Genomic DNA, 26,521 nt, shown 5'->3' with positions numbered 1-26,521 from the left:
AGCAGCTTTTTTAACTTTTACTTTACGTCACCTTTTACTTTGTGTAAAGCCATATATAGTTTGTGGTATATGTGACCCTTGATTCCTTTTTAATATTTCTGCAGAGAGGTAAGGTGTTGTGTACTCCAATCTTACAAACTAACACACAGGTCTGGTTTTAAACAATTGCCTCTTTTTAATCTTTAATGAATTAAATACCCATAATGAACACTTTGTGTGTGTGTGCATGGAATCTGAAAAAGTGGATTCTAATTTAATAGTCTAAAAATGGTGGTACCTACTTTTTCCATTTAACAAATCAGCATAGTTGCTCAATTAGATTATAAAATTGAACACACCATCGCAATTGTGTAATTTGTTCAAATATATAATCTTTATCTGTTCTGGTAGAATAAAGATATTGTTTGCATCTTTGGATATGTTAAAAATAAGAAAAAGAAAGAAAATGATGTTGATCAGATTTGCTTTTGTTCACATAACTGTAAAATAAATTAACAAAGCAATGTGATCCTGATGAATTTAACATGAGTTGCTTAGCATTCTATTATCTACCTAAAACCTTTTTAATATAATTACCCAGTTTGGCTCAGTGAATGCCTAAATGGACTTTTATACCCAAATTCTTCTCCCACCACAGGATTGTATGTGAAATGGAGGAGTCACTTGTGCCTAACCCTGCCCCAGGTGTGGTGGAGCTTTGTATTGGTGACTGCAGTGCCGAGTATAGAACCCAGTCTAATCAGCTTTACACTTTCGTGGTAAGAATATAATAGAAGCATAATATAATTGTGGTAAACCATTGCATAGCATTTCAAAAGTGGAGAACATTCCTTGATTTTTCTGAAAACGGCTTGGTGGTTCAAATGGTGAGCTCTTAGTATAAAACATGTAAATGTGTCTTACAGCATAGGATAAAAACACTGGGCTTTTTCGGTGAGAAGGAACCGAAAATTATACTATCACGGATTGCTATAGCAATCTGAGATAAACTGTTTCTTTGTCTTTTCTCGTAAGGAAAGCTATGCCAGTTTACAGGTTTTTGAATGGACATTTTTACATTCCTATCCGAAAATGTCCTAAATAATTTACAAATTTTGCTGCTAATTGTCCATTGCCTTTCACATTAAACAGTTGTTAGTTTGACAGCATTTTTATTGAAGGATAGAAAATTGACCTCCTCATTTAAATATTACTAGACAGTGGCGACAATTTAGTTTAGACAGCAGTGACATTTTTATCTTGTACCTTGCTCATACAAGAATTTAGGGTGTATTCTTTGTACTCAACATGTATGCTGGCACACATTTTGGACCTCCAAATACCGGCAAACTCACTTTGTTAAAACCGCGTGTTCTGTAAATACTAACACATTGACTTTTGGGGAAGGGGAGTATCTCAGAACAAAATGTTGGTTGTCTTATGTATCTATTCTTCTGTTAACCCCTAGACTCCCACTTTTCATCAAGTCAGCCCCAGGCAGGGTCCAGCATCGGGTGGCACACGGCTCACTATTAGTGGAAAAAACCTTGATGCTGGTAGCTCTGTATCTGTATTGGTCAGAGATTCAGAATGCCGCTTTGTCAAGTAAGTGCTGACTCTTTCTTGAATCCTGTAATTCTCTATCTTACCCTTACTTCTGTCATAACTCGCAATGTATGTTCTACAACAGGAGAAACTTTCGTGAAATTGTGTGCATATCGCCAGCGTCATCACAGGGTCCCAGCACAGCCACCATCACTCTACGAATTGATCGGGCCAGTGTGTGGAACCAAGATGTAATTTTTACCTTCACCGAAGATCCAACTATCTCTCGACTGGAGCCGGCTTGGAGTATTTTCAAGTGAGTGGGGCCAGGAGAGGTCAGTTCAAGCACTTTAATTGTGCTCCAGACCAATCTGTTATCTCAAGTTTGCCATTTCCTGTTTTATAATGAATGCTCCTATATGCTTCCTGTGTCTGGTCTGATTACCTTTCAAATCCTTTGTATGTGTTGTTTTTTGAACAGTGGCAGCACATCAGTGACAGTGACTGGCACCCACCTAATGACTATTCAGGAACCACGGATTCGATCCAAGTATGCTGGCATAGAGACCATAAATGTAAGTGGCTGCGTAATCTGTCTTAACTCTCTAGGAGCTGCAGCTTTATAAGGTCAATACACTTGAAAGACATTTGAGTTAGGCTGGCTTCTCTAACAAATATTAAAGTGTACCTAAACTCATAATTTTTACTTTACACAAAAGGGTAGAAAACCCTTTTATTTGAAGTAAAAAATTTTTTTTTTTTTTTTTTTTTAAGTGCCACACCCTTTTTAAAAAAAAAAAAGTGCAGCACCACCCTTTTATTCTTGATTGCCTAGGGGATTAGGAATTATTGGGAGTGCAGGCTCTTGGCTGCTCCTTTTGCGCATGCCCGAACAGTGCAGTGCAAGATCGGGTGATGCAGGATGAAGAACCTGGAAGAAGAGAGAAGATGATGTAGGCACCTGACGTTCCCTTTGTGCCAGGACGACATGGGACCCGCTTTAAACTTGACTGTGGGTCAGCCTTATTGAGAGCCTTTTAAATTAGTATTCCTGTCTGGTTCAGTTTGGTATGTACAGACTTATTGTGGCCTTTAATGTGTCCAGCAGGAATGGCTAAAGCAGCACTCCAGGAAAACTGAAACATACAATTGATACACAGTATGCCCTGTCTACCAATGCATTTTATTATAGATCTGTAATCCTGCAAATCACAGGACTGTCAGAACAAGTAAATACATATGTATGTTAGGTTTTAGTGGTTTTTCTACATTTAAACTCTAGAAACACTAGATAAACTATTTTTTAGCAGCAATTTTTACAAGGATGCTGACAGAATTATTTGACATACTGATTGTTACTGGAGGGAAAACTTACAAATTTACAATCTCTATCTTGTATTTTTTTTTTAATACCAAGCTAGTACACTGTAAAAACCAGTGTGCACATGCTGTAAAAAAACAGGGAAACCATCACTCAGAATTCATGATTTTTTTCCTTTTGTCTCAAATCTGCTAACCATGTATTTTCTTGTGATTGGCAGACATGCCACATCATTAATGACACACTGATGATCTGCAAGGCTCCAGGGATCTACCCCTCCAACGTGGACCCTGTTCCAGATGATGGTATTCAGCCAGATGAGTTTGGTTTTGTCTTGGACAATGTGACAAGCCTGCTCACCCTAAACTTCACTATGTTTACCTACTATTCCAACCCTGTGGTGGAGCCATTTGGGCCTAGTGGCACTCTGGAGATAAAGCCAGGCTCACATGTCATCCTTAAGGTATTATGAATAAAACTGATGAATATTAACCTAATGTTGATCAGAAAAAAGTGTGGTCAAGAAATACACATTGTGTCACTTGATTTTGTGAAGTGTGCATACAGAATTTCCATGCTAGTATGGCCCTGTCTGTGCCAGTTTGCCTTAAAGCGTATGTCAAACAATAACTTAACAAACTAACTTCTTGTTAGACTGTCAGTTAAGACTGATTAGGATGGATTTTTGATTGTTTTAATTAGGATTAGGCTAAAGACCCTGTCATTTTTTTTTCATTTCTGGGTTCCTGTTGCAGTATTTCCTTAACTGTATAAAACAAATGTTTTTGGTTTGATGTGCACCTAACTATTCGGATACTTGAAAATAAGCTTTATACTTCACTCCCCGACATCTTATTTAGTCACAAGAAGGTGCAAGAAATGGAGGATATGGAGGGGCATGTGATTCGCCCTTCTGCCAAGTAACAGTGCTCGTGCATGGCGGCTGGTTGGGTTGCCAGCACAGGTATATGGAGGCAGATTTATAGTGTGTAAGCACCATCTACATTGACTTGAGGCAGCTGAACGGAGGGGCAAAGGAATGAAGAAAAGGGTGCAATTCCTTATATTATAACTGCACAAGTTTACTTTTAAAGAAAATCTATTTTAAAAGGAACCTGTCAGAATAGTTGTAATTGGCATAACAAAGACTCCTGGCTAGTCTAGACCTCAGACATATACATATACTTCTTTGATAACAGACTTATAAAAAAAATAAAACAAAGAAGAAATGTCAGAAGCAGAAATAATCAGGTCCCAATTCAAATGTATTCAAACTCTTGTCATAAAAAGCGAATGCATTTCAGGGGTTCAAATGGACCCACTTTTACCAGGGTTTGGTAATGTTGAACTAAGTCTTGTACTGCACTGACAAAATTGAAGAGATCATGATGAGTAGTCAGATAATTGCTCTACATGCTGGTTTACTGTTCCTCTTACCTTCAATAAATAAGGGCCATAATAGTTATGCATTTGTAATTTTTTCAGGTATCGGAGATGTGACAGGCTATATATTTCTTCCATCCTAGGTTTGCTTTAATCTTAATATTTTGATAATCTGGATATTAGATTGCCTTTAAATCTCCAGCACTACTATCCTGAAAAGTTTTTAATACAGAAAATTTCCTTAAAGTTTATCTGCATATTTTTTATTCAGGGAAGAAATCTGCAGCCTGCTGCCCCTGGAGGAGCAAAGCTCAACTACACTGTGCTGATCGGGGATGAACCGTGTGCACTTACTGTGTCCGATACTCAGCTGCTGTGCGATTCCCCCAGCCAGACAGGAGAACACCGCGTGACTGTGAGTCCAGCATCTGTCACTGGTGAACCCCTATACTGCGATCAATTGATCTTTGATAAGAAAGTTAATTCACACATCAGAGATATAAACCTAATATACTTTAATTTCATGTATTTTCTGTCTGTGCAGGCAATCACTATACATTACTTTATGTATTTTCCTGGTCTGTCATTACAATTATTATTGTTGGATCACCAAACGTTGTTCCCAAAACTTTGACATTTGTTGGTGTTCTGCCACACATTGGGGTTGTGCTTTGTAGCTGGATGGGTTCAAACATTAAATATTACCTTTAGGTTTGGTCTTGGCCATCCATACCAACTTATTTACCCTTTTATTTTGTTACAAGGCCACTCCATTCACCAGTGGGGGTAAGAATAAATATCCATTTCTTCCAAGTAAAGAGAACGTGTGACTCTACCTTTCCTCTGTGAGGATGCCACTGGTGCTTGGTGAATTTTAATTTCACAGAAGTGCATTACATTTTGGAGAATATCTCTTTTCATTTTCATTAGCTGAAAACAATTTTTTGTTGCCTTAAAAGATCCTAGGCCCACTCTGATAGTAGGAGCTTGACTGACATCCTCAATGAACCCTGTCTTCTGGAGCTGAGCCCACTCACCTTACCCACCTTAACATGCATTTGCTTGGTTCCCACCCACTGCCACACTTAAATGCAGTAGCCATTTCCCCTATGCTCGCTGTTGGTCTTTCTTCTTCAGCCTTATCTGGTAGTTGAGATCATTCCACTACCTTCTCAACAGTGGTTAAGTCTAGGTGACCTAAAGCGTACCTAAACTCAGAAATTTCACTTTACATAAAAGGGTAGACAACCCTTTAATGTAAAGTAACAATTCTGTTGTTTTTTTTAAGTGCAACACTCTTAAAAAAAAAAAAAAAGTGTAGCATCACCCCATAATCACCTAGGCAATCGAGAATAAGTAGGAGCAAAAAAGCTTTCCGGGATACCTACTTCACGCATCCCAGGAAGTTCTTGGGTGCTCCTTCTGCGGGAATGGATGCCAGGACGACACGGGACCCGATGGAAGACACCTCCGGATTGATTTAACTGCCCTGCGGGTTTGAGGGTAAGTGTATTTTTTTGTTTTAGGCACTTTTTCGTTTAGTTCCTCTTTAAGGGAATAATAATTTTTGTTTTCTTTCTTGTTTGTAGATTTTTGTTGGAGGGATGGAGTTCTCACCAGGAAGTCTTCGGATCTACTCTGACAGCTCCCTCACCCTTCCAGCCATTGTAGGAATTGGTGCTGGGGGTGGATTGCTGCTTCTTGCTATCATTGTTGTTCTCATTGCCTATAAGAGAAAAACCCGAGATGCCGATCGCACCTTAAAACGTCTTCAAATGCAGATGGATAACCTGGAGTCACGGGTTGCTCTAGAGTGTAAAGAAGGTGTGCTTTGAGATAAACTAATTTTTACCATATACATAATAATACCTGGTGTAATCAACCATTAAGTCCAATCACCCTAATTGTTTGAATAATATTTGATTTATGCAAGTTACAGTTACATCATCTGCATAAATGTAAATACTTTTAATATAAAAGTTTTTTTTCTTCTGGAAAACAATGTAATTTTGTTAGTGTTTCAAAGTCTGTTGATGTCTACATATAGAGATCTCGTCTGTTCAAAATTGTGTAGGTGCAAAATTGCTGGGACTTCCTAGCTGGATGACAGGAGATTCCTAGAACTGCAGTTGTTTGCACATGAGCACTTGAAGCCCAGTGGCAGTTGTGGGGTTAATGGAGTACTGATGACCTCATGCAGCAAATGCCTCATCTTGGTGCTTTTTCTCTTATCTTGATCAATAAATCTTTACAGTGCTGCTGCAATGGTAGTGTGGCAAGAATTGGGGGAAGGGCAGTGAATACTATTAGGGGTGAAAGGAAGATTAGAGGATGGTCAAGTGACTTCTTATACTGAGCTGTCACCACCTAAATGCAGCAAATGCACTACAGTAGATTACAATACAGTAACTTTTGAGGTAAATGCCTCCTTCCTAAAGCAGAAAGTTGATGTGATTGTATTTTTATTTCTTTTAGATTTAAGCTGCTATAGCAGTGTAATCTTTGGGTTATTTTATTGTAAGTCACTGATCCTGAACTAGCATGAACCTGTGTGGAGTCTTGGCATCACTTGCATCGTGTTTCTTCCATGTCAGTGACTTGAGCTTAAATAAGCTCTGAGACAGACAGAAAATCCATTATCGTGATACAGGTTTTATTTTAAAAAAGAACAAATCAGTTGTGTATGAAAATAGTGACAGCAGTGATGCATTTAAAGCATCATATGGGCAAGGCAATATTTACATCTACATCTCCAATTGGCCCAAACTCTGGTTCCCTATTGTTTTGTTTCTATTACTGTTGAAGAGTGTGCAGAAAAAACTGACACTGACAATGTAACCATTGGTGAGGAAAGTCTGGAGTGGCAGACCCAGGTAATCGGGAGTGCCCACCTAAAAGTTGAGGATCAGATGAGTGATGTCAAACCCCAACATACAAACTACATATCTTTAATGTAAACTAAACCCTTTACCTCTGGAGCTGCAACACCACAATTCTTTTACCTGCCCCATAATTTTTTTTTAATAAGTCTTTGCGATTGGTATGTAATTAGTTATACATTTTATGGTTCACTTGGTGCTTTATGCAGTCTCTTATATTTAGGAACATTTTCACTGTTGGCAAACCCTGCCATGATTGGTAATTGCCCCTCCCTTCTGGACTGTTTTAGCAATGACACGTCTATACCCTTGAGAACTTCATTAGCAGTCGGAGGCTTTATTGGTTATGATAACACGGCCCTTCCTACAGACATTAACAGCTGCCTGCTCTAACATACCAAGGTCGTGCCAAGTTTCACAGGCAGCGATGAGCGACGGCTTCCTACAGGTGGATGGAAGACCAAAGCAATAAAGCCAACAAAAGCTGGAAAGAAATAATTTGCAATTTATCTACAATAACAGCTAGAAATAGGAGGTTTTTAATAAGCAGTCCTCTAAGCCTTTAGCTGCTTCCTAAATGCTCTCTTTACATTTTATGAATAAATACTCTTTTATACAGTAACTTTTATAAAGTGTCTAATTTTCTGGGAACGTGAATTGTACTTTTTTGTCCTACGTGTGACCCCTCTTCCTCCACAGGTACATCTTTGATCTAAACCAGATCTGTTATGTAGTCCAGGTTTTCAGCATGTACCTGACTGGAAACAGATAGTGGATATTAAGCATTGTAAACCGAATAATTCTAGTGTTTTCTGTTGTGTGGTTTGTGTATTCAGTTAAAAAACTGAAAGTTTTTAAACTGAATACACAGTTAAAAGTTTAAAAGTGAATACACAGTTAAAAGTTTTTATTTACCAGGAAGTTAAACTTTTAATATATGTGCCATATGGCAGCCTCACTGAAATTGTGTGTCTTTTTTCATTTGTTTTCAGCCTTTGCAGAGCTTCAGACAGACATTAATGAGCTGACCAACAATATGGATGGTGTGAAGATCCCATTCCTGGATTATAAGACATATGCAATGCGCGTGCTGTTCCCAGGAATTGAAGATCACCCTGTACTAAAGGAACTGGATGTTAGTAATTCTTAACAATCCAGAACTAATGGTTCATTGGTATACCTCTTCTTACCCAAAAATGTATGATTTTAAATTATACCACTACCAGTCATGGTTCATATTGAGTCATTCCCATAACTCCTAATTACAATTACAAGTTGTCAGTTTAATTAAAACAGCAGTGTGCTATATATTAGTTGTAACATTGTAAAAGATTAAGCTCTAAACTCCTAACAGTCATTATACTGATGGCTAAGGTGAGCATGCTTTTCATTTAATGGTTAAATGATGAGGACAAGCAGAAAAGGGGTAGGTCTTAATTTTTTTTTTTATTGCTTTATTTTAAAATCCTTTAATCACATTTTGCTTCTATGGTTGACCACAAATAACATTTTAAATTCAGAAGTTTATTTTATAATTTTTTTTTTAATATTAATTTTACTCTCTTTAGATGCCTCCGAATGTTGAGAAAGCCCTGAGGCTGTTTGGACAGTTACTGAACAACAAAACATTCTTGTTAACTTTCATACATACACTTGAAAACCAGCGCAGCTTCTCTATGCGGGATCGTGGTAATGTGGCCTCTCTGACCATGGTGTCGCTTCAGGGCCGTATGGAGTATGCAACAGTTGTACTTAAACAGCTGCTGAGTGACCTGATCGAGAAGAACCTGGAAAGCAAGAACCATCCTAAGTTACTGCTACGCAGGTGAGCCAACAGTACTCTGGATGTCGTTTGATGACTTGTCATTCAATGAAAATCCTAACCAAACTTTTTGCTTTGGGGGGCAAAATGGTAAAATGGGGCAGGCTAAAATCTTCTTTCCCCCTCATTTTTTAGTTACAGTGGTCACCAAGACAATGATCTTCTGAATAGAAAATGTTTTCTTATTGTCACTTTCTGTGTTCCTATTTGGCTGTGATCACAGGGATAGAAAGTGAGGAAAAACCTCCCCAATGAAATAAAGATCAAGACTACAGTAAAAGTTGATATTTTAATCATTCCTATACAAAAGATGGATAAAAAAAATGCACTTAATATAATTGCAATGCTCTGTCAAGCTCTTCAAAAGTGGTTGTTTATGGACATAAAGGGATCTGGACAAGAGATTTGCTAGGACTAAAATAAGCACAGTTATTCTTTAATTGTTTAATTCTTCCTCTCCAAGTCTTATTGCAACTTGACATGACTCTCATAATCCGTTAGGGGCTTCAAAGCCTTTTCACTAAAAGCTAATGAAATAGAGAGGCTTCTACATTTGCGGGGAACATGCAGGATTTACCCAGGAGACCTTTAGTAAAGAGGCTGGGCAGCTCCAAGCTTCAAAGTGAGGCTCCCAAAAAAGTGGGAACAAGCTAGCACAAGTTTTTGGAAGGGTTGCTAGGGGGGTATATGTACTAAAAGAGTAGTTATCCATAAAATGTTGACTTTAATAAACAGTATGAAAGTGGGAGAGGAAAGTAGATTAGATTCAGAAGCAAGAAATGGCTTAGAAAAATACACATCTGTATATTGTTGTGTGTGCTTGACATTGTATGCAGGGACAAGGGCATTAAATTCACAAATGAATGTGTTCGCCAATAAAAATGTGGCATCTTAAGAACGTCATTGTCTCCTTGCAGGACCGAGTCAGTAGCTGAGAAGATGTTGACAAACTGGTTCACTTTTCTGCTGTACAAGTTCCTAAAGGTAAGAAAATCTAAATTTTATACCCTAATCTATATGCACTCTCAAAGTTTATTGACAACACATAGTCAAATATCACTCTGCCCACCCACAATTACCCTTTCTATATTATCTTCCCATCTTTAAGAAAAACTGCTAGTGCAATTTCAAGGAACAACTAATGATGCATTTTATGACATAAATGGTTTACCCTTTTAATTTCTTTGAAATAAAACATGAGTTTCATAATAATCTGTAACTTGTACCCTATTTAAATACACTTTCTATAAAGAAAAACATGTAAACAAAATAAAATGATTTACTAATGTGATCTATAATGAAATACTATATTAAAATGACCTAAGTGCTCCCTGGTGTTAACAATCTGTGAGTTTCAATGAATATGTGATTATTCTTCATTTGTTTGGGACATAAACAATAAATTATGTGTTTTGTAAAATGATTAGAAGGGGTGCCAACTCTCACTGGCCACAGCAAATACCAGGTGGTATTTTCTGCCTTAGCTCCACACTTCTAGAATGTCTATTTAAATGGCATGATTAGTCACATGGCTGTTCTAGGCAACAAATGTTATTAAAATATTACCACCTGCCCAACAGTGGACTAAAATCGGGGGTCCTCTGAGCATTAGTTCAGAGCCCAAAAACATTTAAGCCCTATAGCAGTTCATAGGTCTGTCTGATTGAGCAATCTCTATTAGATCTACCAACAACGCAGTGGATTAGTTAGGCTTTTACTACATATTTTTTGCTGATCTGAAGAAGGTTAAATTTAGATTGTGTATTCAGAATGTAAGGTTTATGTCCAATTTAAGGAGTTATTATGAATTTTACAAGAAGAGAAAATAAGGTTGGAGGCTTAGTATAATACTTTTGAGAAAATGCTAAGGTTCTCGTTCGCATTTTTTGATTTAGACTTAAAATACTCTCCGTAAAGCAAATTTGGAATTTAAATTGTTTTAGCCTTTGCCACGAGGTCCATATTGCGATTCTTTCCCTGCTACACTGACCCATTGCGGCCGTGCCATGTGACAAATGAAAAACAAAAGGTGATGGTAATGGTGTATTTCCTGCTTTTAAGGAATGTGCTGGAGAGCCTCTTTTTATGCTCTTCTGTGCCATCAAGCAGCAAATGGAAAAAGGCCCAATTGATGCCATCACTGGGGAAGCTCGCTACTCTCTAAGTGAAGACAAACTAATTCGACAACAAATTGACTACAAAGTCCTGGTAAGTCTTTGTACATCATCATGAACTGTACCATATAATTTAACCTTGCTTAGGTATTTTACATCCTGCTTTTCTGCATATCACTTAAAAGAGAAGTGTTGATTTTTAAGAAGGTTTTCTGTTCCTGACATGAGGGGGGGGCGGGGGGGGGTTGACGATCCCACACATGCGCAGTTTCCCCATTTACCGCAGGCTACATCACCCAATCTTACACTTGTGTAGTGCGAGATCGGATGACGTAGGCAAAAGTACGCAGAAGAGAAAAAAAGATGGCAACACCTGAGGTACAATACAATTATTTATATATATATATATATATATATATTCGCTGAATGTGGTTTGTCTTTTGTGATTTTTTGTGATTTTACAAGCAGTTATGATTAGAATAGGATGTTTTTGCCGCCATGTGGTTTTGTGCTCAGCAGAAAACGTAAAAATGTAAGCAAGTGTAGAAAAAGTATGGAGACTAGTAGTGAAAAGGGGTAAAATACATAATGGAGTATAACTGGTGGAATAAGCCATGCACAACAAGTATGAATTAGAAAACCGTGTATAGGGCTCTTTTTACCATTCTAAGCATATGTTATTTATTTTGCTGCCTGTGCCCATTTATTGCTTATGAAACTCTAACAAGCTTCATGGAGCCAAGAACTGTACCTGAGCCATTATTTTGCTGATGCACAGTTGCTAATACATGAAACGGTCCATGACAGTCTGGTGCTGTTACTAATGCCCATAGCAACATGCACACACATAAGTGGTGACCATTTTAAAAGGATCCTGTCAATATAAAATGATAACATCTCTCATCTAGATCTGTTTCTTAACATTTTCAAGGGTATCCTCCGTGTTAAAAAACCTTTGAGGTTTTCAGGGAACCCCTGCTATATTTACTATATTTGTAACTCACAGCACATAAGCGTGATGGTCATTACAAAGATGGCCAAAAAGCTCATTGTAATCTGTTAAACTGACCTGACAGTCACAAACTGCTTTATGCACAAGAAACCCCTAGCAACCTCAGGAGGTTCCTTGTATGAGAAACACTGATCTAGACAGAGGTCGCCTGAATTTTGACAGTAACTCTCTTCAGATTGTCTCTTGTGTGCGTTCTGTGTGCTTGGGTGAAGCAAACAGTCAATAGACAGCAGCTATCAGACCTCTGGTAAGATTTAGATTCCTGTTCGTGTCAGGTTTAATTCTAAGTTTTCCAAAACTTCTCACTCTTTTTTTAAGTTTATAATGAAGACTGCATAGTTAAAAATCTACTTTTTCATAATATTGCATAAACCTGTTTGTGAGGAGTTCTCTTTAATGGTTTATTATTCTCCACAGACCCTGAGCTGCATTTGCCCAGACAGTGAAAATGGCACAGAGATCCCTGTTAAGGTTCTCAATTGCGATACGATTACCCAGGTGAAGGACAAGTTGCTGGATGCGGTATATAAAGGAATTCCCTATACACAGAGGCCAAAAGCAGAGGATATGGACTTGGGTAAGGGTTATGGGTTCACAACTGTGTTCATCAAATCATATGTTGTGTGGGCACAAGAGAGTCCAACTCTGGTCTTCTATATGCCTTAACAGTGCTGTATTTTTACTTCTACTAAAATTAAACTAGCTAAGGTAGTGGTGCATTGAGACAAACACACACTAGACTTAGTCTACCTAACTAACGCACCAGTAAAGGGATCTTTATTTTTTCAGAAAAAACTAAAAATGACAGTTAAATAGTTCATATTAAGATCCTTATCCCTGTGTTAATGCCGTGTAAATTAATCCTACTGATTGTTGCCATTGAGGCTTTAAATTAAGACGTTAAATGTGTTTAAAGGAGCAGTCATATTTGTGTTTCAAGTATAGGGGTCACTAGCTTCAACCCCCTAATGTTAAAATAAATTTCTGCAAGATTCTAAAAACATTAGATATATTTAGGTCAGTTTGGGGGTTTTGTATAGTAACGAGTTTGCCTAATGAGTACGTGATATGTAGTTGTAATCATACTGGTGACACACATTTTTATGTTTTTACAGAGTGGCGCCAGGGCCGCATCACCCGCATTGTGCTCCAGGATGAAGATGTCACTACTAAAATTGAATGTGACTGGAAGAGGCTTAACACACTGGCACATTACCAGGTGAGTCCTACATAGTCATACTCCCTTCATATGTGTCTCATCTTCTTGTGTGTCCTTGGCATTTTTCTATTTTACTTTTGGCGTTACAAGTTGTGCTTTATTTGCTTTTACAGGTCACAGATGGCTCCACTGTGGCTCTCATTCCCAAGCAGGTATCTGCCTACAACATCACCAACTCGTTTACTTTCACTCGCTCCCTCAGCCGCTATGGTAAGCATATTAGGCTAGAGGGTATCGGTGGAAAAATTAGATTAAATTACCCTTTTTTTTTCATAAATATGTTTTAATTTGTGCCAACAAATATCTGTGATATATCTGAAAGAATTGGTGTGGCAGTCAGTCATGGTTGTTTCTGTGTAAAATCTTTAAAATTATGTGAGCCTGAGAACGTTCTGCTTTATGCAGAGGGGAGGGGGAGAGCGATGGAGCAGCATCTCGCTGCGCGCTCTCCCCCTTCCCTTGCATTGCGATCAATTGTCGTTCATCGTCCGTGGATCTGCCAGGACGGTCATTTGGACGATGAACGATGCGTGCTGTACACATTTCAGATTCTCGGGCGAGAACCATTGTAAGTGTGTACGAAGCTTTAGACAGATGTTTTATTTGCACAGTGCACTAATCCTATGTGCTGTTCACTGATAAGTACCTTTTTCTAGATTTTTTTTCTGCATAGTTTTATCTATGGAATTCTATTTCCTATTTTAGAGAGTCTTCTACGGACATCCAGCAGCCCAGACAGCTTGAGATCACGAGCTCCCATGATCACCCCTGACCAGGAAACTGGTACTAAACTCTGGCATCTGGTAAAGAATCATGACCACACAGACCATAAGGAGGGTGACCGTGGCAGCAAAATGGTGTCAGAGATTTACCTCACCCGGTTATTGGCCACTAAGGTAACACCACTGTTAACCATGTAAGCTAAAAAAGGGGTGTTATAGAAGTAGTCACTTACTGGCAAATAGCTTACACATCTTTACTCTTCTTCCCCCTGTAGGGTACACTGCAGAAGTTTGTGGATGACCTGTTTGAGACAGTGTTCAGCACAGCCCACCGGGGCAGTGCCTTGCCTCTTGCCATTAAATACATGTTTGACTATTTAGATGAGCAAGCTGATAAAAGGCAGATAACTGATCCAGACGTCCGGCACACCTGGAAAAGTAACTGGTGAGCAACAAATACAATCATAAATCTCAATGGAATACACCTCAAATAACTGAGTGCCGTTACAAAATCTGATACGAGAACCTACACTCATCTCCTAACATTTCATCATTTTTTTTCTGTGAAGAATCTAGGTAAAAATGTAACACTATCCAAAAATTCATGTTGTTGCTAAAATAATGGAATCAATAGTATCACTTGGGTAAGGGTTATGCGTTCACAACTGTATTCATCATGCTGATGTTCATCAATAAATGGTGTTAAGAATCTACTTACATATATGCTTCTGGGTAAGGCCACCAATGCATCCTTTGCATAAAATCCTTCAAGAATGACTTGGGGGATTTTAAATTCTCAGGCTATTTTCATTGGATTTCAGTACACTGTATGTAATGGTGCAATAACCTGGAAATAGGCGAGTATTTACATTCTTTGCAATCTTCTATTAAAAAAAAAAAAAATAACTGGAGTGCATTATAGCAACATGTCAACACTCGCTAAATAGGACATTCGTAATGTGAATCTGTGTGAAAATCAAAAGGACTCTAGTCCTGTCAACTCTGTTCCTTTAAACCTTTTAGGAGTGTAAAGCAAAGAACCACCTATAAACCTAATCTGACATGCCCTTCTACTAATACGTAAAGAGTATGGAACAAATACTTTTAGGCAGACTTCGTAGTAATAACTCGAAGATGTGAAAACTTTAACATTACCATTGTTAATTCCAATAAATACTTACCACAATTCAGAAAGTCATATTCCAGTTTCAAATCTTACTCAAAGCAAAAGATTAACTAAATTAATAGGGCTGTTCCATCCAGTCTGATGCAGAATATAGCCCCCATTCTGTATTGGCAATTATCTAAAACAGAGTATCACTTATCTTGCTCCATAGTCCCTCAGACTAGTCTCTAATCTCTTGCAAGTTCTGTAGATTTATTTTTTCCTCTTCCGCTTTCAGTTTGCCTCTCCGCTTCTGGGTAAACGTGATCAAAAACCCTCAGTTTGTCTTTGACATTCACAAGAACAGCATCACAGATGCCTGCCTCTCGGTTGTAGCTCAAACTTTTATGGATTCTTGTTCCACCTCTGAGCACCGACTCGGAAAAGACTCACCAAGTAACAAACTGCTCTATGCCAAGGATATCCCTAACTACAAGACCTGGGTGGAGAGGTGAGCGTTGAGACAGGTCACGTTGTCTTCCTTTATCTTTGTTACAGGATGTGCAGAAGATCATGTGGAAATAGCTTGCTTTCTTGTAAACCTATGCTAAAAAAATGAAGGATGTTATGTAACCTCTCTGTCTGAAAATACTAGTAGCTTAGCTATTGACTGTCTCTTAATTTTTTATGATTTTATATGTATGCAGTAGCCCCTTGGTGTTTGTATACTCCTTGTAATTCCTGCATGTAGTTGTGTTTTTACTTGTTCAAGTAAAAATAAAATCTTCTACCTGGCTCCTGTAGTAGTTAAAACTGAACCTTTGTTGCCTTCACTCTTGCACAGTTGTTCAAGCTTTTCTGTACTGAAATGCTTACTTTTAAACAAGATCTGTCTGCTTCAGAAAGCACAGAGATCCAGAGGCATGTAATGAAGAAAAGATCTTTATTTCAAAATGTTATGTTAATAAGGTTAGGCAAAATATATAAGGATTACATTGTAGCTTTAAATCTTTCAGTTTTATTTTCTTAACATTCTTACGTTTTTCTGTGCTATCACAATTTTTCTTCTTCTGTTTTTTTTTGTAATGAATGTTGAATGCCTGGAGTGTGACAACTTTTCTGTAACATTACATTTACTGAATAATTATTGCAGCTTTTGGAGCACTGCTCTACTTACTGTGCAATACCTGGAGATAAATAAGCATGTCTGTTCCCTAATAACCACCGTGCATTGTTTTTTGATAGATTACTTCTCTAAAGTCTTTTCTCCTCTCCTGTGCAGATATTACAGAGACATCAACAAGATGCCTGCAATCAGTGACCAGGACATGGACGCCTATCTTGTGGAGCAGTCTCGCCTACATGCAAATGAATTCAATTCACTTAGTGCTCTTAGTGAGCTATTCTTCTATGTCAACAAATATCGGGAGGAGGTAGGAGTCTGGCTGGGTGCTAAAAACACATGTCTAATGGAAATCTTTTTTTTTTTTTTTTTATACAGTCGTGAAAAAGTGCACCTCTTTCAATTTCAAGGTTATCCATATCGGGAAATCATAAAAAATCAAGTCCTTAGCTGGTCCTAAGTTTACATAAATACAACCTCAGAGGAAACAACAAGACATATTACACCATCCCATTATTAAACAAAGACAAAATGCAGAAGCAGTGTTTGAATTTAAGTACACCTTTACCCCTTCCAGTGTAGGTAGCAGCCAAGTTCTGCTCATCAAATGAACCTAATTCCATAAAATGTAAAGTTTGGGCAGTTTGCTTGTCCAGATAGTTCAGGTATGTGTTGCCTCACAATGCCAAGGAGAAAAGACTTCGGTGATGATCTTAGAGAAGCAATTCTTGCTGCCTATTAGTCTGGGAAAGGTTATAAGGCGATTTCTAAATATTATCCATCATTTTACAATGATAAGGATTATTCACAAGTGTAAAACATTCCAGACAGTTGCCAATATTCCAGGCATGTATGACATGCCTGGAACATTAACAGAAAACCCCAAGAGCCAATTTTTTTTTGTCCTGATATCTAAAACCTTAGAAATTAAAGGCTGTACCTTCTTTTTAACATGACTGTACTTTGAACCATTGTCTTTCAGATTCTTACTGCTTTGGACCGAGATTCCTACTGCCGGAAACACAAATTGCGCCAGAAGATGGAACAAGTCATCAACATGGTCTCCAGTAATAGCTGAACCTTGTGAACCCCTTCTCTGTCCCTTATCCCCTTAACCTCAACTCCCCAGGACCCCAAGATGAGCCAGAAACTGACTGGTAGTGGCCCACTTGGAGGCCAACATGACTAGAAGGGTGACGGGCAATGTGCAAAGCTATGGCACTGCCACAGAGACGCCACAGAGCCACCAACGGAACCTGTGTGACCAGCACCTGAATCCTTTACCTGGGTTAGCAGCCGATCTTCACCAGCCATGGCACTGTGTGGCCTATGGCATGCCCACGCCTCATTCCTCTATGACCGTGTGACAAGGTGCCCGTGTTCCAGTGCCTTGTGCTTGAGAGAACAGAGATTTGACTGCACACCTTTGGTGTAAAATTTTGCTGACCACTAAGTGGGGTCGGTGTGCACACCATTCACTCTCTCTCTGCAAAACTTCTCGAGGGGGACTGCGTCCTCACCCACCTTCTTCGCCCGTCTCGTCAGTAAACTGCCTGGACTCTCTGGCTAATCAGGAGCTTGCACACAGTGAGGACGTTGATGTTTTGGTATCGTGAAGCCATATGACTCAGAGGGCCACCTCCCCTATTCCCCTCCCCACTCCCTTCCTGATGTTTGTTACCCACTAATAATCTCAGTGCACTATTGTTCCCCAAATCTCCTTGCTGCTCCTCTCCTGTGTTTTCAGTGCACCCCCAAGATTTTGTGGAGAGACAATGGAGTTATTTCATATCTGTGACGTGAAAACCGAGGGGTTCCCCAGATTTTAGGTATCGTAGGTAGGCGGGGACTCCCTTTATGTTAATGAGATTTTGTGCCATGCGATATCAGTGGTATTTTTTTGTTTTTGTGGGAAGATGGCAGATGTGAGTGGGCGTGCAGTTTACCCTCATCTCAACTTCCCACTCCCCAACATTCCCACTGCCTCTTGTCCAATGCTCCCTCTAGGTCCGTCCTGTGGAAAGATGGAGGTCAGGGAACAGGTCATAGCAGGGTCTTACCAGATCAATAAGTGCCCCGCCATGTAAATATCTCACTTGTTCTGATTTAACCTTTCCTTTTCCGTAGCACGACATTTACAGGGTTTGCAGACTGTCACTGGCCTCAGTTGTGTACAGCAGTGTATCAGGGCACACTTGGGTTAAGTCCATTCCAGACCCTGTTTAGTATATCATGCATTTTTTTATATTTAATTTTATTTATTTAACTTATTCCTGTTTTATCCTCCACTGCAGAATGTGGACAGTGTTTTATATAGATGCCATGCTGGTCGGAGAGATACACGTGTGTGTGGGTTACGTGTGTGTATGTCCTCAGTTGTTTGAGTGTTTAAATTTCACCCCTCCTCCTAGGTTCACCACCTGAGTCACATTTAACACTCAGGGGTGTCATGAAGCGATTGATCTTGATGCTGCCCACAAACTTTTCTGCATTTAATATTTTTACTAACGTAAAGAGAGTGTGGATTTAGCTGTGCAAAAGAGTGGTGCATGGCAAAATGCAACTGAATTAATTACATTTCTTGAGAAGCAGTAGCTTCTCCTGTGTCCTCTATAGGTAAATAAAAAGGCATCATAATAACTAAAAGCATTTCCCTGAAAAGGTCTAATATGTTCACCTGTTTACATTTGCAAGACTTATTATAATTTATTTTACATAGTTGCTTACATTTTGCTTATCGTTTTAAGACAAGCAAAAAACGTAAAATTAAAGAACAATATTGAGATATTGTGGAAAGTTTATAAATCATTCTTACTTAGATTTATCTTTGCCCTGCCGTGCACCAGTCTTTTCCTTCAGTGTGTTAGTTGTAAAATGGTGCCGCTGCTGTGGGTCTGTTTGTAGAGTGTTGTTATATATGACGTTCTCCAGATAACACCCAAAGCACAGGGTGAGGAAGGGCGGTCCATCAGGATCATCTGAGCCAGCTACAATAATGTGTATCACCTCTAAAAGGGAGGCGCTCCTTGCTGGTTTCCTAATGGGGACACAAACCAAAGCATATATAGACTAGCAATAACACAGAAACAGGAAACTGCAAGTTGACATCATATCTCTTGAATAAATGCAAAGTAGCAGAGCCCCTATTTCATATGTCAATCTTCCCCCCTGTGCTGCCATATTGAATGATTATTGCTCCATGCTCCAACCCCCCCCCAAAGAAAAAACAAAAAAATACAGAACATACAGGTACTTTTGTGTTATTGACTCTTCTAAAAAAAAAACTGACCGCCCCTCATGACTTTGCCCAATTTTGCCCTCCACAATTTCTTCTCAGATTTGCTAATTGACTTTTTATTTGGCCAGATACCTGAGTGGGTCCATAGGCTAACTTGTACTTGACTGACCTTCTTCTGTAACCATCACCATCCAGGACTCTTGTCCTAGATCTCATATCTGAAGCCCAGCATATGGATTTACATATCCACACTAGCCACTTGACTCTTATATTCATTGTCTGGCTTATCACTGGATCCTCAAATGCACACCTGGCATTTGTCTGGAACCTCAAATCTCTTTTGGACCTGTATCACAGTATCTGGCACTTGGCCTGACCTCAGTTAGTATGTTCAGTTTTTGCCTGTCACCTGTGACTGATATGCCATCTTCATCTCACTATGTATCTCACAGTTAACGGTACCACCATCTGTGTGCCCGGTAACATCTCATCATCTATTAGTTTACTAGACCCCCATATTCTGTGTGATATTTGACTGAAGCACACAGTGTTGAACAGGAAAGTGTATTTTGCACACACTTCCCTTCAAACAAGAAACTATTGGTGTAGAATGTGGACCCCATCATAGTGTCAGTTCCAGTTCCAAAAACGCATACCTTAAAACACCTTTTACATATCCAACCTCTCCTCCTTGTCAGGTACCTGCTGCCCTGATGTCCAGCCTAGAAACATAAACTCCTGATCCTCTGTGCTGGGTTTTATAACTGCCAATGTTCTTTATTGCCAAACTGGAAACATTCCATGTTAGCTTGTGTGTGTGTGTGTGTGTGTGTGTGTGTGTGTGTGTGTATATGTGTGCCCCTGTCTCATGATACCTCACACATGAAGGGTTTAGTGTGACAGTGTGTAAATAGGGAGAAACATATAAGATATATATATTTTGTAAGTCCATGCCACTGTCCTGTATTCCCCCTTCTTTACCCATTCCCATCCTCATCATACATAACCCCTTCACTACACCACTATTGACAGCTGGAGGCAGCATCAATCACCCTCTGCGCCCTCATCCAGCTTATAAGGGGTTAAACTCTCCACCGTGAATGAAGGGATTTTGGTGCCTTAGTAACATACTCCACCCCACGGGATCTGAAACAGAGGTGACACCATGACAGTGCAGGGTCCACAGTATTTATCAGCACTTTATGTCTCCGGTGGCAGCGGATCTAATACTGTGAGCATGGCCTTTTTATTTCATGATGTTCTTTTTTGCAAAATAAAGGAATTCAAACTCCAGTCTGCCTCATGTTTTGTTTGTAAGAATGGACGTCACCAGTGGTCATCAGAGAATCATTTCTGACTTATCTTTTACATTTTCCAGCCCATGTCCCTCACCCCTCTGACTCTGACCTGTTGTAGTACCTACATTCACACCAAGACTCTCCATAGCCCCTCTGTTTTACTGCTGCAACTGTACCCTCTGTGGCATTGCAAAGAGGACTGGCACCACTTCTGCTGGTGATAGCAGCACCAATAGTAAAAGCCGAGAGCCACCACTAAGATTCACAACAGTGTCAAGTTTCATATTTTATCCCTTTAAGTAAAATTGTCATATGTCTCCTATGTTGCTTGGTATGAAACAAAGCCTTTCAGTCTGTCCATAAATATCAGCAAACTCAGTGTATGTAAACCATATGATGTTTATTATAGTGAAGCTTGTCAGTCCTTGTGACTGCATTTGTTTTCAAACTGTTTGCATTTTTCAGTCTGTTTTATTCTCATTTTACCTGGTGATTCTTCCAATAACCTACCTCCTGTCCTAGGGTCACAGCACTCTTACTGTAATTTCCATGGAGAAGCAGTATGGTCACCCTAGGTCAGGACTACAATTGAGTTTATATTATACTTTAAATTTTATTTCAAACCAAACCAAAACCTATTTTTGGGTCTGTTAGAATATGTAGAAATTCTAGAATCAAAAAAGAACCTATTCTTATTAGAAGTAGAATGTATCCTTTACACATTATTTTGTTAATAAAAGAAGCTGAGCAGCCCTGTGTTTTTGGGACTACAAAGCAATTTGTTTCTACGTTGTGAAGTGGAGAAGGGTGTGATTCCGGTAGTTTAGGAAAAGAAAAATAGGATGGACCAAAACTACTCCATCCACAAAAAAGCAGATTGTAAGCTCTTCGGGGCAGGGTTCTCCCCTCCTGTATCACTGTCTGTCTTATTAGTCTGTATTAGTCTGTCATTTGCAATCCCTATTTAATGTACATCGCTGCGTAATATGTTGGCGCTATATAAATCCTGTTTAATAATAATGATAAGCCCACAACATGACGTAGTAGGAAGGTACATTCAGCATTTTTTTTCTTTTTAAGGCCATTGGGGGGCATATATGTTAAAATGTTATAATGCCTTCTACATGAGGCCAGACCAGGACATCCCCCCTCCTCTTACCAGCAAGATATTGTTTGTCAGTGTCCTAGAAAGATGGACATCCTTTCTGCAGATTAAAGTTCTGTTAGAACTGGTCTCTTCAATGTCAACTATATGGAGTTTAGAGTGCTTTATGGACTGATTGTTGCAGAACCTGGAAATGACCTCAGACCCTCATCTAATTAACAAACTGTGTCATGCCTGTGTGAGACCAAATCTTTGGAAACCAAAAGATCAGCTTTACATCCAGGCATTTGGTATATGTTCAGAATATGTTTAGCAATGTTAGCACACATCATCTCTTGGGGTATACTCATAATATAGACTAATGATAAAAGCTTAGACTTCACTTTTTCAGACCATTGCAGAATAGCCAATTTGTTTATGTGGCCTCTTTACTGCCTTAGTTGATGCTTTGCTGATAGTTATGGTCTGCAAAGTTTCTTGTCCTATATATTGCATGTCTGCCATCACTACATATGCATAGGGCCCTCTGATTAAAGTGCTGGTCTTGGAGCCTTATGCTGAAGGAGAAAATGACTGACGTGGTATGTGAAGGCCATTGTGATTTTGCACTTGCTCAGTGTTTTAAGGATATCCTGGAAGGTAAGGGCACCCACAGCTGAGGGAGAAGTCTTTTAAGTTTCACTCCTCCACTTCCTTCCTTTTTCTTCCTTTATTTTCCAGTGCAACACATGACCTCCAAAACCTGTTTTTCTGGTCACATTTAAAGTATGGAGTAAAAGAATACAAACCTAGAGAAAGCTTTCCCATTATAATGGTGGGGCAGTGTTTGTGATCACATTGATAGCATTTCTCTCAGGTACATAAGAGTGGAACACAATATTCCTGAGGTGTTATTTGAACCTATGTTCTAGCCACCCCCCAACGTAGACCTATGTTCTAGCCACCCCCCAACGTAGCTCATACTCAGCTGGATAATGTCTTCCTGCTTTTCCAGATGGCGCAGAGTTATGTCAGTCTTTTAGTCTGGGAGTTATCCACCTTTCAGCGGTTTCATAAGAGTCCTGGGTCCTGCCTAATGTAGCTTCCTTGTATTTCTGATTTTACATTATATGCTTTAGGTACAGCGATCTCCATGTAAAGGCAACTGATACTATAGTAGGTCAATTTCACATCTCTTCCAGCCATTCTGGATGGTCCAGGTAGATCATATACTAAGTTCTTGGTCTTAAATTTTGTTTCCCACTTTCTTGCCTAGACATATTCTACTGGATCTGTGAATGTGTTTTTGTTTTCTTGCATCAAGCATTGTTTTCCATTTGTTAAGCTGGTTTTATACCTCTGCCAGGTGGATATTGTGGCCTCTTTTTTTTGCTGGTGTTTGACCCTCCTCTGGGTAGCTGTATATCAAAAAAGTAGTACAAAATATTTTTTTTTTATTCCCCTTCAAAACAAAACATGGGGTACATGTGCTTGTGTTTCAAAGATGTACTGCATGATTTTTTAAAATTTTGCTCTGACATACACTAAAACTTTTGTAAAAGCTTACTGTACATACTGCTCCTATTAACCAAGGTAAAGTCTGTGTGAACAAGTCCTAAATACTTGCATACTTTGATTTAAAACAAAAACTGTTTTCTTCAGAATATTTATAGACTTGGAGAAGTAAATTTTGCTACTCATGGCCCTGTTAGTGAAAAGCACCTTATTTACTGTTCTCCCTAAGAGGGATTCCAGTTTTATCCACTGCTCCTCTTCCATTCACTTTATGTTGCAAAGCAATAGATTCCAAGGCAGAGGCTATTGCCCATCTTTAAAGTCACATAGTAGGTCAGAGGTAGTGAAGCTTCCATCCATGCTTTCTCACTGCTTCACCCCCTGCCAGATTTTCCCTGAGTTACCCAGACACAAACCTGTTGTTGAATCCAGACAATTTCCACATGTAAGTGTAAACTATATTTGCACATTCCTGAAAGCAGGAGTGCAGGCTGGATTCCATCATGTCAAAGAGGCAGATTGTCCAGATACAAAACACATTCTAGGAGATTTGACATCTCACTTCTAGTATCTGTGTCCTCTCCCCAGCTTATCCCCCCACTTGTTTAACCTCCCAGGGATGTCACCTGATTCATGGATCCAGTTGTGCAGGAGGCAAATGGGAATAAGAATTTTATCATTTTATTAAGGAAAGCCTTCTATGCTAATTGTGCAATTAAATGCAATTAAATATTATAGTTGCCACTCCTGCTGAAAGCCTAGGTCCATAAATATTTGGACAGAGACAACTTTTTTTTCCAGTTTTGGTTCTGTACATTACCACAATTAATTTTAAATAAAAAAAACCTCACAACAACAATGAAACAACTGCAGACTTTCAGCTTTAATTCAGCGGGTTGAACAAAAAGATTGCATAAAAAAGCGAGGAACTCGCTGATTGTGAAGTGATTGTGTAAAAAAGCCTTTTTTTACACAATCACTTCATTTCAGGGGCTCAAAAGTAATTGGACAATTGACACAAAGGCTATTTCATTGGCTTGTGTGGGCAATTCCTTTGTTATGTCATTATCAATTGAGCAAATAAAAGGCCTGGAGTTGATTTGAGGGTTGGGGGGTGCTTGTTATACGAGAAATTGCTACAATATTAGGAGTGGCAAAATCTACAGTTTGCAAGCCACTCATAAGCCTCAAGAATAGAAAGCCTAGACTGGACTTTGCTCAAAAACATCTAAAAAGGCCTGCACAGTCCTGGAAAAACATTCTTTGGAGCATTCATTTCACTTGTTGAAGACTAAACTTTGGACAGAAAGGCCCACAAAAAACAGCAACTGAAAGCCGCTGCAGTAAAGGCCTGGCAGAGCTTTAAAAAGGAGGAAACCCAGCATCTGGTGATGTCCATGAGTTCAACACTACAGGCTGTCATTGCCAGCAAAGGGTTTTCAACCAAGTATTAGAAATGAACATTTTATTTTCAGCTTTTTAATTTTTCCAATTATTTTGGAGCCCCTGAAATGAAGTGATTGTGTTAAAATTAGGCTTTAGTTCCTCACATTTTTATGCAATCTTTTTGTTCAACCCACTGAATAAAAGCTCAAAGTCTGCAGTTCATCTCTATCTGTGTTGTTTCATTTAAAACTAATTGTGGTAATGTACAGAACCAAAATTAGAAAAAAGCTGTCTGTCCCAATATTTGTGGACCTAACTGTAAGTGTACACATTATTATTCTATCACTGTGTACAATTTATTATAACTAGCCATTATCTGAATGTTGTGCATGTGTTTGCACTATGTATTTTTCATTGTACAATGCCATAAAGGATGATGCTTACCCTGCATAAATCAATGATACTTTGGATTCAATTGATAGAATGTCAAATAACCACTTGAAAACAGTCCATGTCTGCAGAATAATCCTGATGACTTTGAATGTTGTACCATACTGACCCCTATTGGTTAAATTCTGTCTGTGAGGCTTCAAATCCATATTAAGGGAATTAAATTTAACTAAGCTTGAGGTTCTCTATTCATCCATTATGTTTTCTATATGATGATGGCAAAGCAGTGAGCATTTTGACATGAGAAGTGAACAGCATCAGCCCCTGTGTTTTCTAAACGGTTTAATTTTAGCCAACACAATGAGGAAAAGGAAGCCCCATGTAATGTCTCTACTCAAAGCTTAGGCAAGGTTACGATCCTCCCAGTGACATTGCTGTCTCTATACATGGAGATTTCATTAAGGTTATGGTTGTACCCTCCATACAACCCAACCATCCCAAATCCTGTGGGACTCTCTCATGGTTTGGAACTAAAACCTAGCATAATGGAACACCTGCAATTAAATGATGACTGCTAATGTCAAAAGGAGTGATCTCTTGTCTGAAAGAATTTACATAGTTCTTGTACAGATTACATTAATGAGAGTTGGGTACTTGTGGCCAGACAAAGGGATCATGAAGCCTCAATGCTAAGGCAAGCAGTCAATTACCACCAGTCCTATGACTGATCACCCATTGCCACCAACAAAATAGAGCTTTAAACTGTATTGCACTAGGTATGAAAGATACCTTTTCACTAATATGCATTAATCCCCTCTCATGCGACAACCCACCCCTAATTGTCATCAAACAAGCCATTCATACCTTTATTCGTGGACATCACAAACCATTGCAGGAAGGCCAAGTAAGGATGATGTTGGTAAAAAAAAAGAAGGCTTTAAATCAGCCTTTCTCAACCTTTTTACCAAGGAGCAAACCCTGAAATAATTTTCAGATCTCAGGGAACCCTTCTATAATTACTATATCCACAGCTCACAGTCACCCATACAAAAAAAGTCCTGGCAACCTCTGGAGGAACCCTAGTTGAGATACACTTACTTAAATGAACATAATAAATGTAGAACATGGAGGATTCAGAAGGAGCAGGTCTACAAATGTACATTTTCATTATTTTAAAGCCAATAGGCAAGTATTCTCCAAATATTCTAAATACCTTTTGTGTTTTTGATGTATTATTACATATTAATAAAATCAGTCACTAGCACTCAATATAAACACACAGGATGGGGTAATACTGTCAAATCCTACATTCACAAGAACAACAGGCAAAAAGCAAGTACCTATCTAAATTATGACTGACCCTTCTATAAAGGTGTGCTAACTGTT

At 38.9% G+C, this 26,521-nt stretch overlaps 1 protein-coding gene and 1 long non-coding RNA gene across 2 annotated transcripts in view; one reads left to right on the top strand and one right to left on the bottom strand.

Moving 5' to 3' along the window:
* PLXNA3 (plexin A3) overlaps nucleotides 1-20,755 on the top strand; it is a 72,884-nt gene extending 52,129 nt beyond the window's left edge. Inside the window, exons 13-31 of the mRNA XM_072431321.1 lie at nucleotides 638-758; nucleotides 1,448-1,584; nucleotides 1,670-1,840; nucleotides 2,006-2,099; nucleotides 3,066-3,308; nucleotides 4,500-4,643; nucleotides 5,818-6,052; nucleotides 8,100-8,242; nucleotides 8,676-8,932; nucleotides 9,847-9,913; nucleotides 10,991-11,137; nucleotides 12,473-12,632; nucleotides 13,171-13,274; nucleotides 13,388-13,484; nucleotides 13,980-14,170; nucleotides 14,272-14,441; nucleotides 15,400-15,612; nucleotides 16,384-16,534; nucleotides 17,207-20,755. Of these exons, the coding sequence (XP_072287422.1) occupies nucleotides 638-758; nucleotides 1,448-1,584; nucleotides 1,670-1,840; nucleotides 2,006-2,099; nucleotides 3,066-3,308; nucleotides 4,500-4,643; nucleotides 5,818-6,052; nucleotides 8,100-8,242; nucleotides 8,676-8,932; nucleotides 9,847-9,913; nucleotides 10,991-11,137; nucleotides 12,473-12,632; nucleotides 13,171-13,274; nucleotides 13,388-13,484; nucleotides 13,980-14,170; nucleotides 14,272-14,441; nucleotides 15,400-15,612; nucleotides 16,384-16,534; nucleotides 17,207-17,302 (2,941 nt within the window). The 3' untranslated portion in view covers nucleotides 17,303-20,755. The remainder of the gene's footprint in view (nucleotides 1-637; nucleotides 759-1,447; nucleotides 1,585-1,669; nucleotides 1,841-2,005; nucleotides 2,100-3,065; nucleotides 3,309-4,499; nucleotides 4,644-5,817; nucleotides 6,053-8,099; nucleotides 8,243-8,675; nucleotides 8,933-9,846; nucleotides 9,914-10,990; nucleotides 11,138-12,472; nucleotides 12,633-13,170; nucleotides 13,275-13,387; nucleotides 13,485-13,979; nucleotides 14,171-14,271; nucleotides 14,442-15,399; nucleotides 15,613-16,383; nucleotides 16,535-17,206) is intronic.
* LOC140344271 (uncharacterized) lies at nucleotides 8,535-15,399 on the bottom strand. The gene is made up of 3 exons (XR_011923533.1): nucleotides 15,178-15,399; nucleotides 14,230-14,426; nucleotides 8,535-8,894 (listed from the first exon to the last, which is right to left on the bottom strand). It is a non-coding gene; the product is annotated as an uncharacterized lncRNA (long non-coding RNA).
* Nucleotides 20,756-26,521: the final 5,766 nt, after the last annotated feature.

Source organism: Pyxicephalus adspersus, chromosome Z (genome assembly GCF_032062135.1).
Source record: "Pyxicephalus adspersus chromosome Z, UCB_Pads_2.0, whole genome shotgun sequence".
Lineage (NCBI taxonomy): Eukaryota > Metazoa > Chordata > Amphibia > Anura > Pyxicephalidae > Pyxicephalus > Pyxicephalus adspersus.
Note: the sequence above shows the minus strand (reverse complement) of the source record. Positions and strands in the feature narration are given on the sequence as shown.